Source organism: Trichoplusia ni, chromosome 12, assembly GCF_003590095.1.
Source record: "Trichoplusia ni isolate ovarian cell line Hi5 chromosome 12, tn1, whole genome shotgun sequence".
Taxonomy (NCBI): domain Eukaryota; kingdom Metazoa; phylum Arthropoda; class Insecta; order Lepidoptera; family Noctuidae; genus Trichoplusia; species Trichoplusia ni.
Window position 1 is genome coordinate 1,780,782 of NC_039489.1, and position 14,071 is coordinate 1,794,852.

General features: G+C 37.0%; 1 protein-coding gene across 2 annotated transcripts; it reads left to right on the forward strand.

Annotated features, from left to right (window-relative positions):
* Positions 1–130: 130 nt before the first annotated feature.
* On the forward strand, positions 131–12,774 carry LOC113499255 (mothers against decapentaplegic homolog 4). 2 transcript variants are annotated; one of them, XM_026879659.1, is made up of 14 exons: positions 134–441; positions 850–1,088; positions 2,207–2,381; positions 2,659–2,868; positions 3,141–3,533; positions 3,706–3,831; positions 4,044–4,190; positions 4,514–4,615; positions 5,201–5,331; positions 5,893–5,984; positions 7,357–7,525; positions 7,960–8,086; positions 8,590–8,734; positions 9,193–12,774. In XM_026879659.1, exons 2-14 carry the CDS (start codon positions 852–854, stop codon positions 9,260–9,262), a joined length of 2,124 nt encoding a protein of 707 aa, XP_026735460.1. In that variant the 5' UTR covers positions 134–441; positions 850–851; the 3' UTR covers positions 9,263–12,774. The 2 variants fall into 2 exon arrangements, with proteins under 2 accessions (XP_026735461.1, XP_026735460.1); XM_026879660.1 differs by lacking the exon at positions 4,514–4,615 and having other exon boundaries at positions 131–441.
* The last annotated feature ends 1,297 nt before the right edge of the window (positions 12,775–14,071 follow it).

The window sequence follows — 14,071 nt, forward strand, 5'->3', positions numbered from 1 at the left end:
CATCAAAGTTTTTTTATAATAAATCATGTTTATGGGTAAATAAGAAAATTAACTAAAAATTTTTTTGAAAAAATTAAAATTATTCTTTGAGAACTTTAATTTTTTAGTGGATTATTTTTATTGTGTCGGTTGTGTCCTATATTTCTGTTAGCATAGCAGGATTTTTAACATAGCATGAGTACAATGATAAATGATGATGTTGAATTTTAAAGTATAACTATGTGAAACTAAAGGCGCAGCACTCGGGTGCTTAGACTTTATGGGCTATGCCAAATGATCTATGTGTCTATGGCCCGCCAAAATGTCGCTTTCTGTTTTGGTATCCTCTCACAATAAAATAAATTAATTTTGTCAATTTAATAATAATTTCAGTGCGTAGAAGCCGAGTGAATAAATGCTTTCATATATAATTATATAACTCAGGTCCGGTGCAGCAATCAGGTAATTTCCTAGCTGTAAGGATATCACAAAATAGATCGTTTCGTTATGTGAATAATTCCTTTTATTTTCAGTTTTATTATGACATATCTGTGTGAATATGTGAAATAACATTTGATCTTTCCCCGAATTCTGAAGCTATATTCTGGGTATAACCAATGTGTTACACAATATTAACGTTGAGTCAAAACTTTACTATTTATCTATTGTACTTTTGTATTCTGATTCGAAATTAATTATCTTTTTGCTAGGTTTATCGCAATGTGATTCTATGAATTCAAATAATGCAAAACTGTTCTATTATATCTTATCTCATATATTAAGGGTTCTCTGAAGAAGATTTACATTTGATTTCCTTTATAGACATATTCTTTTATTTTTAACCTTCAAGCCTTTTTACTTTCTTTTTAGCTATGAATACTACGGCACCGACGTCTGCAGATGCTTGCCTGAGCATTGTGCACTCTCTCATGTGCCACAGACAGGGTGGTGAGAGTGAGGGCTTCTCCAAGCGTGCCATTGAGTCTCTTGTCAAGAAGCTGAAGGAGAAGCGAGATGAGTTGGATTCTCTGATCACAGCAATAACTACCAATGGGGCTCACCCTAGCAAATGTGTTACTATACAAAGGACTCTTGATGGTCGCCTACAGGTATGTTTATATTAATCTGATTAATCAACATTACAGTGTTTAAGTTTATCAGCATACTATGACGGATGGTCAGCAAGTTTGTTTCTTTTCTTTTTAATGTAATATTTTTAACTATCAGATATAATTTATAGTAGTCCTCTTATTGGTATGATTCTGTTTGAAATCCTGTAATGTTTTCAATAACCTTAAAACTATGGACTGGAATTATTTAGTTTAAATTCAAAGGTATTTTTTGATATGGGTCTTATTGAAGTTCTTTTGGGTGAGAATTAAAATTCACTTCTTTCCTACTCAAATTATAGTGTCACTTCTAAATCTTGATTAGGTTATATTTATTTACCACCAATTTTGTTAAGTTTTTAAGTTTTAGATTGTCATGATGATGATTAGATAACAATGTCACTATTACAAAAACAAAAATGTTGCATCAGTAGTTATTTTATGAAACTATTGAACATTTTTGTTTACTCCATACAGAGATAAACATTTTAAAAATATGTTGCACCAACTTAGAAATTAAAATTTATAAAATCAAATTTAATCTAATATTTTTTTTTAGAACAAAGCAATAGTAAAGTAAAGTAAAGTTACTATGATATGTAAAAACCAAAATACAATTTGTTGAATGGTAGTTTAAGACAAAGTTCAATGGAGGCCAATGCTATTATATACCCTTCAAAAACTTTGAATTACTCTATATGCAGAATAAAGGGCTTATTATTGCTGCATGAAATATAATCAAACAACTGTTATATTTTTTGCTAGGAAGGTCATTTGATTGTAGCAGTTGAAAGTAATTTTGAAGGTTGGAATTAGGTATAAATAAGTATTGATACATATTTGTTTTTTAAATTTGAGTTTTGATTTTTATGTTTAATATTCTTTTAAAAGAACATTCTGAAAAGAAATCCCATTATTTTTAACTGGCGATACTTATTTCATAAATAAGGTTTTTTAGAACTGTATTTCATTGTTAAAACTTAAAGAACAAGTGCTTTGTAAAATAACTTGTTTTTAGGAAAGTAAACACCTATGGATGAATTTGCAGGTGTACATGACCAATAAATAATACTATCTTACTAGAATTTCGATCTCTTGATATTTATCATTTGTTTCAGGTGGCAGGCAGAAAAGGTTTTCCACACGTAATCTACGCGCGCATATGGCGATGGCCAGACTTACACAAGAATGAGCTCAAACACGTCAAGTTCTGTCAGTTTGCCTTTGATTTGAAATGTGACTCAGTATGTGTCAACCCCTACCATTACGAAAGGGTCGTCTCCCCTGGAATTGGTCAGTATTCACAACAATTATCTATTGCTTTCAATGTTTTATTGTGTTTAAAACCGGTTTTTAGTCTAGGATAGACAACTATATGTCTAGACGGATCTCTACAATGGAAGAAGTTGTATTATTATTAAACATGCCGTAGTAAAGGGTCGCGCCGTAACTTTCACGTCAGTTACTTCCAGATTTTTGGTTGATTGCATTCATCTAGCTAATTCTGTTCACAGTCCTAATTTTCCAGTGTATGTGTTGTTTTGTGTTCCAATGAAGAAAACATTTACAGATTTATCAGGCCTAACACTTCAGTCGGGTCCCAGTAGGTTAGTAAAGGACGAGTACACAGCTGGCCTCAGCGGAAATGGAATGGATATGGACACCGGAGAGATGGTGACCATACAGCACCATGCCACTAGTCCTCGACATCACCACTCGTCTATGCCACACCATCATCAACAGTTTCCGACAGCCAACATTATCATTAACCAAGGACAAAGTAAGAATTTGTTGCAATTATTGTTGTCAATGTGCAGTGTTTTAGATAAAATATTGATGTGGTGTGATGGAGATCTTACGTTTAAACAACTTTGGTTGAGTTTTGGCAAACTTATTCCAAAGGCATCGTAATTATAATTTGATGCTTACATTTTAATTTATCAATGTCAATAGTAGAAAGAGGTTCAATGTGTTTATTGTATAATTTGTTATTGGCGATATAATTTGTTTTATTTTTGCTGCATGGTGTATTTATTTTGCGTTGTGTGGTAGCGCCCGAGGGCGTCCCGAACATGTTTTCTGGTGGTCACGGGAACCACGCCGGGCACGCGGGGCACGCGGGGCACGCGGGGCTGGCGCACGCGCCGCGCGCCGCGCTGCGGGCGGGCGGGGCTCACGCGCACGGGGCGCCGGCGCCCGCGCTGCTGGGCCACGCGGCGGCGCTGGCGGGCGCGCTGGGCCCGGCGGGGCTGGCGTCGCCGCGCGTGGCGGCCGCGCCCAGCATGTCGCCGGCCACGCCGCAGATGCCCAGCATGAGCCGGCCGCTGTCGCTGCCGAGCCCGCAGCAGCTGGCCATGGCGCAGCAGCGCGCCGTCGCGCCCAAACTCGAGCCGCCCGATACTATGGACGCGCGGGCCATGTGGCTGCCTAAAAGAATGAATCATTGTAAGCTTTTCTTTTTGATTTGCACTTTATATTTATTTTAAATTCACGTTTTGTGCGTTCATTATTGTGGTAGATTTTGCCTTATGTGGACTGTGAACTAACTTAATACTAAGGGTAGGTACTTCATATAATTCGGATGTATTGCTACATGGTATTGCTGCGTGTGTTTTAGCTGCAATGCCAGTCAGTATGTCGCCGGGCGCGACGACTCCTCTCATTGACGGTCCAAACACGACCTTCTTCACTTCAGAACAAACTACCAATGACACTGCTCAGCTAGCGCAACAACCTTTACCAAGTTAGTATACTTTGTTTACCTTGAATTTTATGTGTTCATTTTAGTAGTAGTTTAGTAGTTTTCTCGACCAATGATCTTACTACGATTATATTTTAGAAATTTGATTCTATCATGTACAAGTATCAAGTTGTTGAACAGGATGTGAGTGTACAATAAATTTAGTAAACCTTATATAGAAAAAAAAATTAACATAACCATCACGATGTGCCCAGATGTAGGTATAGCAGAGAACCACGCTAGCGGTACAGTGTCCCCGGGGTCGGGCGAGGGCTCGCAGCAGAACGGGTTCGCGACGGACGGCAGCCCCGCGCCGCAGCCCAGCCCGCTGCCGCATCGCACGCAGCATCAGCAGCAACAAGGTGAGAATTGACTTTAATTAATTAAGGCTTAACAAGAGCAAGTCTAGAATAGCTGAGTGCATAGGTCACCACGCTAAATCCACTTAGGTGTGATCCTCGCATTTATGTGATCCACAACTAAACGGAAACCGTTTTTCCGTGTTTTATTCAATTATTGTTCACCTTATATGGAATAGTCAGATTATTTTTCCATACCATTAAACCAGTTTCAAGCTGAGGCATACCTTAAAGGACTTAGGAAGAACAAAGCAAGATGAAGGGAAAATATTGTACTCCCGCTACGAAAATAACTTAAAAATTTAATTTATGTGTTATTCCTCCAGGTACATGGACTGGTAACAACACTCTGACATATACGCAGAGCTTAGCTCCGCCCCCCGCCGCGCCACCAGTGCCGCTTGATGCGCCCGCGCATCATCACTATTGTGAGTTGTATAAAGATTAGAATGGTATTATCATTTGCATACTGTTTCACTAAAATTGCCATCTGGAGAAAAAGCAGCAAATATAGCTGCACATTTTGAAAACATATATAATTTTGAAAAAATCATTATCTGATTTGAGTCGGGAATCAACTAAGTATCCAAGAGGCCAATAGTTAGCCGCTAGGTAGAAGATAATAATATGTCAGTTATGATTTATACCTGCCCTGTTTTTCTTCACATTTTCATGTGTTTCTTCGCTCCTATTAGTCGCAGCGTGATGGTTTATAGCCTAAAGCTTTCCTCGATGAATGATCTATTCAACACAAAAATATTTTTTCACTTTGGACCAGTAGTTCCTGAGATTAGCGCGTTCAAACAAACAAACAAACAAACAAGCTCTTCAGCTTTATATATTAGTATAGATATAGAGGCCAAAATACACTTCCGAAATTTGTTTAAAGTAGTTCAGAGGTCAGGGAATTGTATCATTACCTGTAAAAAAATGTGTTAATAAGTAAATTCAAGGAAACTTAAAAAACTATCTGCCAAAGAACCTTCTAGTCTAAGTTTATACCTTCCTCTCAGATAACGGCAACCCCGGCGGTCTGCTATCGAGCCAGCCGGCCCCGGAGTACTGGTGCTCCGTCGCCTACTTCGAGCTGGACACGCAGGTCGGAGAGACCTTCAAGGTGCCCTCCAGCAGGCCCAACGTTACCGTGAGTATGGATCTGTGGAACAACGGCATTATACTGATACAATAATGAGTTGGACATAAAAAGTAGAAAGCTTTAGTCCGTTAAACAGATTATGTAGTAATGGAATATTAGGGATATATTTTTTACTTTATCTGAACGATAAAAAATGACAAAGATGATTTGAAACTGCTTTAAAGTTTATGAGAGGGACTTGTGTTTGGGACGTAATTAAAATGTATACACAGAAGTGTCGTCACGAGTGTCCAGAGTTTCCCATTCTCTCTAACTTAATTAATTTCAGTTTGTAAGACGAAAGAAAAAAAAAACAAATGCTTATTCATTATTATTCATTGAACGACTTGAAAGAACATTAAAAAATGTATATAACGCTACAGGAAAAAATCCTGAAAACGACGTCTTTCTAACTTACCAGAAGCATGACAAAGACGTATATCGTGGCTATTATTGTTTTTGAATATTGGCGTTAGTCTCGTTTGTGTACTTGTGCTCTCAATCTCATGGGCAAATGATTTGAGTTGCTGAAAAGTTATATGTTACTATAAATAAAACTATTTCTTTCAGGTTGACGGTTACGTGGATCCTTCTGGTGGCAACAGATTCTGTTTGGGAGCTCTCAGTAACGTTCATAGGACAGAACAAAGCGAGCGCGCGAGGTAAGTCCACCAAATAAAGCGATACAATGATAAACGTAAGAATGTTACGAAGTGTATTCTGTTTCCACACATATTCACTTACACTATGCTGTGTGTAGTCATTACGACACCCGTGGTCGCTGGCATAAAATCCTGGCGTATATTGGCGTAATATTGTTTTATTTGTAACTAGCTTTTCGCCCGCGGCTTCGCTCGCGTCGAGGTCGGTTACATCGCGTTTCCAAGAGAACTCTTCAAAAGTCCGGGATAAAAACTACCCTGTTCTTTCTCAAGGTCAACTCTCTGTACCAAATATCATTAAAATCAGCTCAGTGGTTTAGACGTGAAAGCGTAACAGACAGACAGACAGACAGACAGAGTTACTTTCATATTTATAACATTATAGCTGTTGCCCGCGACTTCGTCTGCGTGGTTAGAAGATATAAGTTATGACTTTTTCTTCGCTCCTATTGGTCGCAGCGTGATGATATATAGCCTAAAACCTCTCTCGATGAATGGTCTATTCAACACAAAAATATTTTTTCAATTTGAACCAGTAGTTCCTGAGATAAGCGCGTTCAAACAAACAAACAAACAAACTCTTCAGCTTTATATATTAGTATAAGTATATTAGTATATAGATGCCAACGATATCTTCGCTACGTTTCATCGATTTTTAATTTCTCGCGCGGAGATTTTAATATTACGATAACTCATTACCTATTCACTTTTTTGGTGTAGTGTAAAAGGCAATTTTGTTCTATATTACATGTATAATATATCTAACTTATTTATTTGGATAAGGATTAATACTGTATTGTTAAAAATAGGTTCGTAAATAACCCATAATTTTACTGTATTAAGAAAACACATAAAAATGGTTATTGTGGGTTATCCTTGGAAGATAGACATATACCACCGCGGACTTTTTTGTAGATTTATTAAAGAGGTACGAACCCGCCATACATAGTTTTGTTGTAACTCAAAAGGTTTTGGCAGCGTTCTCGAGGAAAGCTCTCGAATGGCTTAATTTTTTCCGACATGTTTAACTAATATCGTTGTAATATTGTCAGTTTACACAAAACCTAAACTTATTATACACTAAAACCTTCCTCAAGAATTGCTCTATCTATTGTTGAAAACCGCATCAAAATCCGTTGCGTAGTTTTAAAGATTTAAGCGTTCATAGGGACATACAACATGACACATGACAGAAAAAGCGACTTTGTTTTATACTATGTAGTGAAGAATATTCTTGCATAAATAATGTCAAAACGGGGCAGAACAGAGCTTGCAGACAGTCATACTCACTAACCATTTAGTTTGAACGCGCTCTCAGTGTTTTCTAAGCAGTTTTACAGTCTACATATCTATATAATCTGTTACATTACAGACTGCACATCGGCAAGGGCGTGCAGCTGGACCTGCGCGGCGAGGGCGACGTGTGGCTGCGCTGCCTGTCCGACCACTCCGTGTTCGTGCAGTCCTACTACCTGGACCGCGAGGCCGGCCGGGCCCCAGGGGACGCCGTGCATAAGATATACCCCTCCGCTTGTATTAAGGTATGTGATACAGTATTATAATTAATTTATCGCAGAGAGAATTGAATAAGTTAAAAAATAACGCCAGTAAAATAGGTGAAAGTCAGGAGCGGCTGGATTAAAATATATCGAATGAAGAATAGAAAATTCAATTGTTATGTATGCTTGGTCCGGTAATCTTGGTCTTGGTCAATTGCTAAGATTGTACCCTATTTACGTTGACATGAGATTATACATTTTTATATATTTTTTCTTTAACAATTCAACTTTATTTTCGTCTTCATGCATGTTTAAATGTTTTGCCACAGAAATTCTTCGAGAATAAACACAATTTTAATCAATTTAAACTTAAACTTCCCTTATAACGAAGTCCATATGCCACAAACCGAAATTCAATACCACGATTTTAATATTAAATTTTCAATTCCTACAACCCTTACTTTCCTGTCACGCAGGTGTTCGACCTCCGGCAGTGCCACCGCCAGATGCAGACGCAGGCGGCCACCGCGCAGGCCGCGGCCGCCGCGCAGGCCGCCGCCGTGGCCGGGCACATACAGCCGCAACACCCCACCATGAACAAGTGTACGTAACTAACATACTCTCTTAAACAGATCTACATTTAGACCAAATATACATTTTGCGAGCTATGTCACCATGAACAAGTGTAGCTTGGAAACAATCTCTTAAAATGATCTACATTCAAAGCAAATATGTATTTTGCATGAGATATCGCTGTTGAGTCACCATTTTGTCCGCACGGAAAGCCTATGTGCAAGACGTGTCTTGGGATCGATCTCCGCGTTGAACAAGCATTTTTGCGATCTAGGAATGCTTGCCCTAAGTTTGAGTCTTTTTGGGCGTGTATGACTCTCGCGACTCATGGATTAGCTTCCTTAGTTCGGGAGTAGTTTTCTTAAAGAAGGCTGTATTCTAGGCTAAGATTTCGGACGTGAAACTTAATCAGGCTTCAAATCTGTACTTTTATCAATTATGTTGAACTTTAAAGACTAATTGTACTCAGTCCGGTTGTCTCTAACAACTTCATTCTTTTGTATCTTATATTTATAAGCCGTAATATGTTGCAGGTCTGTCGGCGGCGGCGGGCATCGGCGTGGACGACCTGCGTCGGCTGTGCATCGTGCGGCTGTCGTTCGTGAAGGGCTGGGGACCGGACTACCCGCGGACCTCCATCAAGGAGACTCCCTGCTGGGTCGAGGTGCATCTGCACAGGTAGGATTGTTGGCAGTCTGCACAGTACAGTACATGTTGTACAGTAACAGAAGAGAATCTATTTTAATATTTCGACGCTAAAGGGTGTAGTATCATGCAAGCTTTATTATGTGCAAAAAGAAACGGTAAAAATGACTTTGATGTGGGTATCGAGTATAGAAATAGAGAATGAATACCAATTACTTTTAAACATGCCCACTGTGAACACGGCCTTGCACTATTACTATTTCTACTATTACACACCTTATATTATTTCTAATAATAGGTAAATCTTTAAAACACAATTTTTCCTAGATAGTTCATTACACTCCAGAATATTTACTTGTAAGGAGTCAGAAGTTACTTATATTTGATTGATAGCCCCAGCCACATAGGTATTATATAGCTGTGGTAATTAATCACTATGTCGCTATCCCTATGTTGTTATCAGAATTTCTAATGACTAATTTCGTCCCCAGAGCCCTGCAGCTTCTCGACGAGGTCCTGCACACGATGCCAATCGACGGTCCTCGGAGCAACATCGAGTAGGAGTTGATCGGCTTCTTTTGAGGCCTTCGAGCGACCGCGCGCGAGCTGTGACTCCACACTAGTGACACGGACGACGATGTCGATGTGAACAGTGTAACGTGAACTGCGGACTGATTGCAAGGCACGGAGTGTTGTGTTGGATGTGTATATCTGTGGCTTACTGCATGTTGTTGTACCAAGAACAAGAATATCAATGGTAAGATCAATCTTCGTTGCTCACATTTGAGCTTGTTTGCTCTAGTCTTTGCTCTAGTTAGCTCTAGCTTTTATGGCGAAATTTTAAAATCAATAAAACTTACACAAGTTTTCTCTATAGCGGAATTTAGTCGCGAAAGTAAGAATTCGCTGTCTAAAAACCAGACAACAGGTTACCCGGTAATTGAAGTGAAATGAAGATCGAACTAAATTTGATAGGTTTTGTTATTTAAATGGATGTCAATGTGTAGTAAGCCACAGTATATGTTCTAAAGAGTTAGATGCCATATGAATAGCATTTATTTTAGTCATTAATTTTTAAAATTGTGATTTGATTGCAAAATTAAGGTTTCGGACAATTGTCTTCCAAATTATTTTTGTCTTCCGGCACTAATGTTTATTTCATTTGGTTTGGGCACAGATGTTGGGTTTGGATAATGTTTGCACCTAGAAGTGGATGTGCATCGCTCGTTAAAATAAAAAGGTGAACTTATAACTTATGTCTTGTATCTATTCATACTAAAATATAAGTAGTTGCAGTATATAAGTATAATAATAGATTGTATGTTGCAGTATTGAGACGGAACAAACTAAAGAACACATAAGGGATCTCAGTAAAATATTTTTCACAAATCCTAAATGAAGTTAAAATAATGTAAGATATTAGTATTTATAAACGGAATATAAATGGACAGACGCCAGAATGTGGCGATTCTGAATTCAATTTGTATACAAAATACGAATTTTAACAGCTATACCAAATTAAGGCATTTTTTTATTAATATAACCTAGCGTAGGTGTTAAACAAGACATAATTATGGTTCAACTTAAAAGAAGCCAAATGGGAATTAGCTTTCTATAGAGATAAGCTAAGCTATCGCGTTTTATATAAGTTAGGTTTAAGAGTAATTTATATTCGTAACGTCTGTTGAGCAGTGCGAGGCGTGCGTTGTTGTAAGGCTGTATTTTTGTTAGCGTGATGTGTGCCTCATTAGAGGAATTGCATGGACCCTTTTATAAAGCACACCCTGTATAATCAAAACAAAAAAGTACGAAAAAATATAGATTTAATCGTAAAACAAACACGTTGTTCAAAATATTAGTAAGACACACATAAATGAAATAAATATAGTTATATTGATAAAAATATTATTACAGTTACTCAATGGAAAATAACCTTTATTGACTTGAAAATTAGATTTAATGTTACATGAATACTGTCAAATTTATTAATCTAGTATTATGAATAAAATATAGAGATAGCAATAATCACGAGTGTACAAAATTAATTTTAAAGAAAGTATAGTTGTGTGTGTTTGAAGGTATTGGTTGTCGATTCTATGTTATAAATGTTCATGCAATTTCGCTAAGTCTATAGATGATCTGTGATGTGCTAACAATATTGTGTATAGTATGCGTGTGCGCACTCGAAGTCGGCTACTGTCAAGTGTTACATTATTATTTGTATTTTCTCGGTGAATGTCTACACTAAGACGTAAGTTAAGAATAAAATGACATATTTTGTGTACGAATCAAAGTAAATGGTTATAAATAAGGTTAGTAACGTGTTTAAAAAAAAAAGTATATGAGATTTTTTTTGTCGTTTGCTTAAGACTTGCTTTAATTATTATTACTTGGCAGATTAATGATTATCCTGTGTTGAATGATTTTATACAGTTACTGTTAGTGTTTTGGATTTTTTTTATTCATAATTATTTTTTATTGCGACGATCGAGGTTTGTCGGTAATAAACTAATATAGTGTTTATTATTTTGACTCTAACAGAGACAATATTATGCTTGCAGTTTTCTTTTTTTTTACATAAAATAATCAGTTTTTATAAATGTTCAATTTTACGTTGATTATGAGTGATCATCACAAAATATATTATTTTTGTTATTGCTTATAACGATTTAGTTTATGCGTCGGAATTTTACAATTTACACAATTAATATTGTTACCAATAACATCGTACAGTTTTGGATTGCGAAAGTTTTGTAAATAGTACAATTTATTGAAAATATTTTTACTATGACGTAAACAGTCGCTTATCGACTCGAGAACAAAGTGGTCGAGAGGTTGTATTTAGTAATAATATTCATTAAAAATTCTCTTAGAAAGCTTCTCACAAAAATCGTGTATCAAAAATACCTCTTTATAGTGATCAAAAGGATTCAAAGGGTTTTAGATGATATTAATATGTGGTAAGTTTTTTAAATGATGTTGAAGTTTTGAAATAATAAAGATATTTGTCAAATTCTACATAGGACAGTTATCGAGAGCTAGTGTATGACCCTCTCGCGTATCATGGGGATGTTGGCTGGGTATCAAAAGTAAAAATCTATTTAAACCGTCAGACAGGACAAAAATATTAGGAGGATTGGAGCCAGTGTCGTCATACGAACTTATGACGTCACTAGTCACTGACAGACGGAGAATGAAAACGCGAGTTGAACAAGATATTTATTGATTCAAAAAAGAGCAGCAAGAATTATGGGTGTAATATGATTTGTTGGTCTACAAGACGGATAAAAAAGTCAACATCCCCATTTTATAGTAAACCATTGACTAACAGTTATTGGAGATATACCGAAGTTATCCAAAGTTGAAGACTATTGTTGTTCAGTGTGGACGCTGATGAACTATGGCTTTTGTAAATATGCGTCGTACTCTTGTTCTAAACAAGGTATAACACGTTATCGACGTGGTTGTGTCCTATATCCCGGCAATTTTCGTTGGTAATTCAAAGGAATTTAAACTTTATTGTGATTAGCTTAAGGTCTGGTTGAAACGAGAATTTGGGAGCATGTTCAATGATCATTAGGGTTCGTATGCAAGTAAGCGGTTTCTTCTTGTCTCAGGATTTTGATGTACTTGTGTATACGGAGATGATGAAACATTGTTCTGAAAATATAATACAATCTGTATGTTTGTATAGTTAACATTGATCTATAAAATACCGACCGGTATCAACATAAAATGATCCTAAGAGCACGAAGAAACAACAATCAACAATAACACTTAATTTCAACGGTTAAATAATTAATTATAAAAGATTTTCGATTACATAGTTTAAAAGTCTCGTCGTAACTATTGTAAAACAGCAATGTCCTCGCAATTTTGAACATAAGAATTTTGTGAATCGTATTATTAAGAAACTGCCATGTATTTTTGACATCACACAGTTGTTTTTTTCACGTAAAACTTAATGTTTGTTAAGAGAGGGATGTAGAATGCACGCGGTGTAACGTAGCCTTTAAGCGCATAGTTAACAGTGGAACTATGAAAGAAATGAATATAAAGGTTATTCCTCTAAACGTCGTTTTATTTTTTACTGCTTAGAGTGCAACTTGAGCTTTTTCCTTCTTTTTAGGAATAAGGAATTTAATCCTTGTGTCGCGGGGGGTTGCGGAGTTCAAGTGAACTGCACAAAGACACTCAGACTCAGGACAAACATTTCGTGTATAACACAAACGCTTGTCCTACTCGGGGATCGAAACCGTGAGACGTCACGCTCAGTGGGTTTGGCGTGGTGACCACAACCACTCGGCTATCCATCAAATAAACTACTATTGCTTAAATTGAATGAGCTGATCTCCAATGAATAAATGAATCATTAACCGAGGATTGATATAATTTAGTCCGTCCTCAAATTATATTTAGATAAATCAAATAAAAAGAATTGTATTTGATTTATCTAAATATATATTTGGAACACTAATTGTTTGGACCAGCAATCTCAATGCACAGATGTCAACGCCATTCAGCCCAAGGGCCAAGAGTCAAGACAAAAAAAAGGTTAAGGTATTCAAAAGTGATGCTATTGTCTACTAATGAGGTAATATTTAAAAACTATTTATGACACCCACAGTGGGTTTGTTTTTTTTATAGATAATCTAGGTACGCAGGTAGTTTAAATGTTTGTTAAGGAATTCCCTGTGCGAAAAAGTTATCTCTTACTATGTCCGGAAGTTAAAACCCAAATGTTATCTTTATCTTTTGTTAGTTCTACGAAACTGAAGGTAACGTCTTAGAAATGAGATATTCTAGTTTAACAGCCTGAGATTTTGTAGATCTTCAAAGTCAGAATTATTATTACACACACAGTGCTTATTTTAAGCGTGAATATTCATAGCGAAATCTGTATTTCAATCTTTATTGTCCTTCCAAATAAATGATGTAGGTTATAGGATGAAGCGATAGCGGGTTCCGAATTCTAGAACTTTCTTCTGGCTAGGTTTTTATTACTGTTCTGTTTTGTGCATATTTGTGAGGCAAAGCTGTAGACAGTATGTGTAATTTTCTTGGATAATGACTGCACAATGTTACCACATGATGGGAACCAGCTGATAAATGGCTCCGCTGCGATATGTGGTCGCTTTAGCGGATAACACATGAGCTGGTTCCATGTCGCGTAGGATAGAGAATCGCGGAAGGATTTGTGGGAGACTTTGCTCAGCATTGGGAAGCAGTTTTTTTTTCTCTGTCCTTACACTTTTCCCCTACCGGTGTTATCTTGCCGAGAGATTGTTGAGGATTGCCCAGGATGAGATGTCGGGATGAATTGAACACATACCTACTGAACGGGTTGGTAGGAGGTGGCGTAGAATTTGG

Coding starts and splice junctions, on each gene's coding strand:
- LOC113499255 (XM_026879659.1), top strand. CDS start 852: ATGAATACTACGGCACCGACGTCTGCAGATGCTTGCCTGAGCATTGTG. Junction 2,382..2,658: donor GGTCGTCTCCCCTGGAATTG/GTCAGTATTCAC, acceptor AAACATTTACAG/ATTTATCAGGCCTAACACTT. Junction 7,526..7,959: donor ACCCCTCCGCTTGTATTAAG/GTATGTGATACA, acceptor CCTGTCACGCAG/GTGTTCGACCTCCGGCAGTG.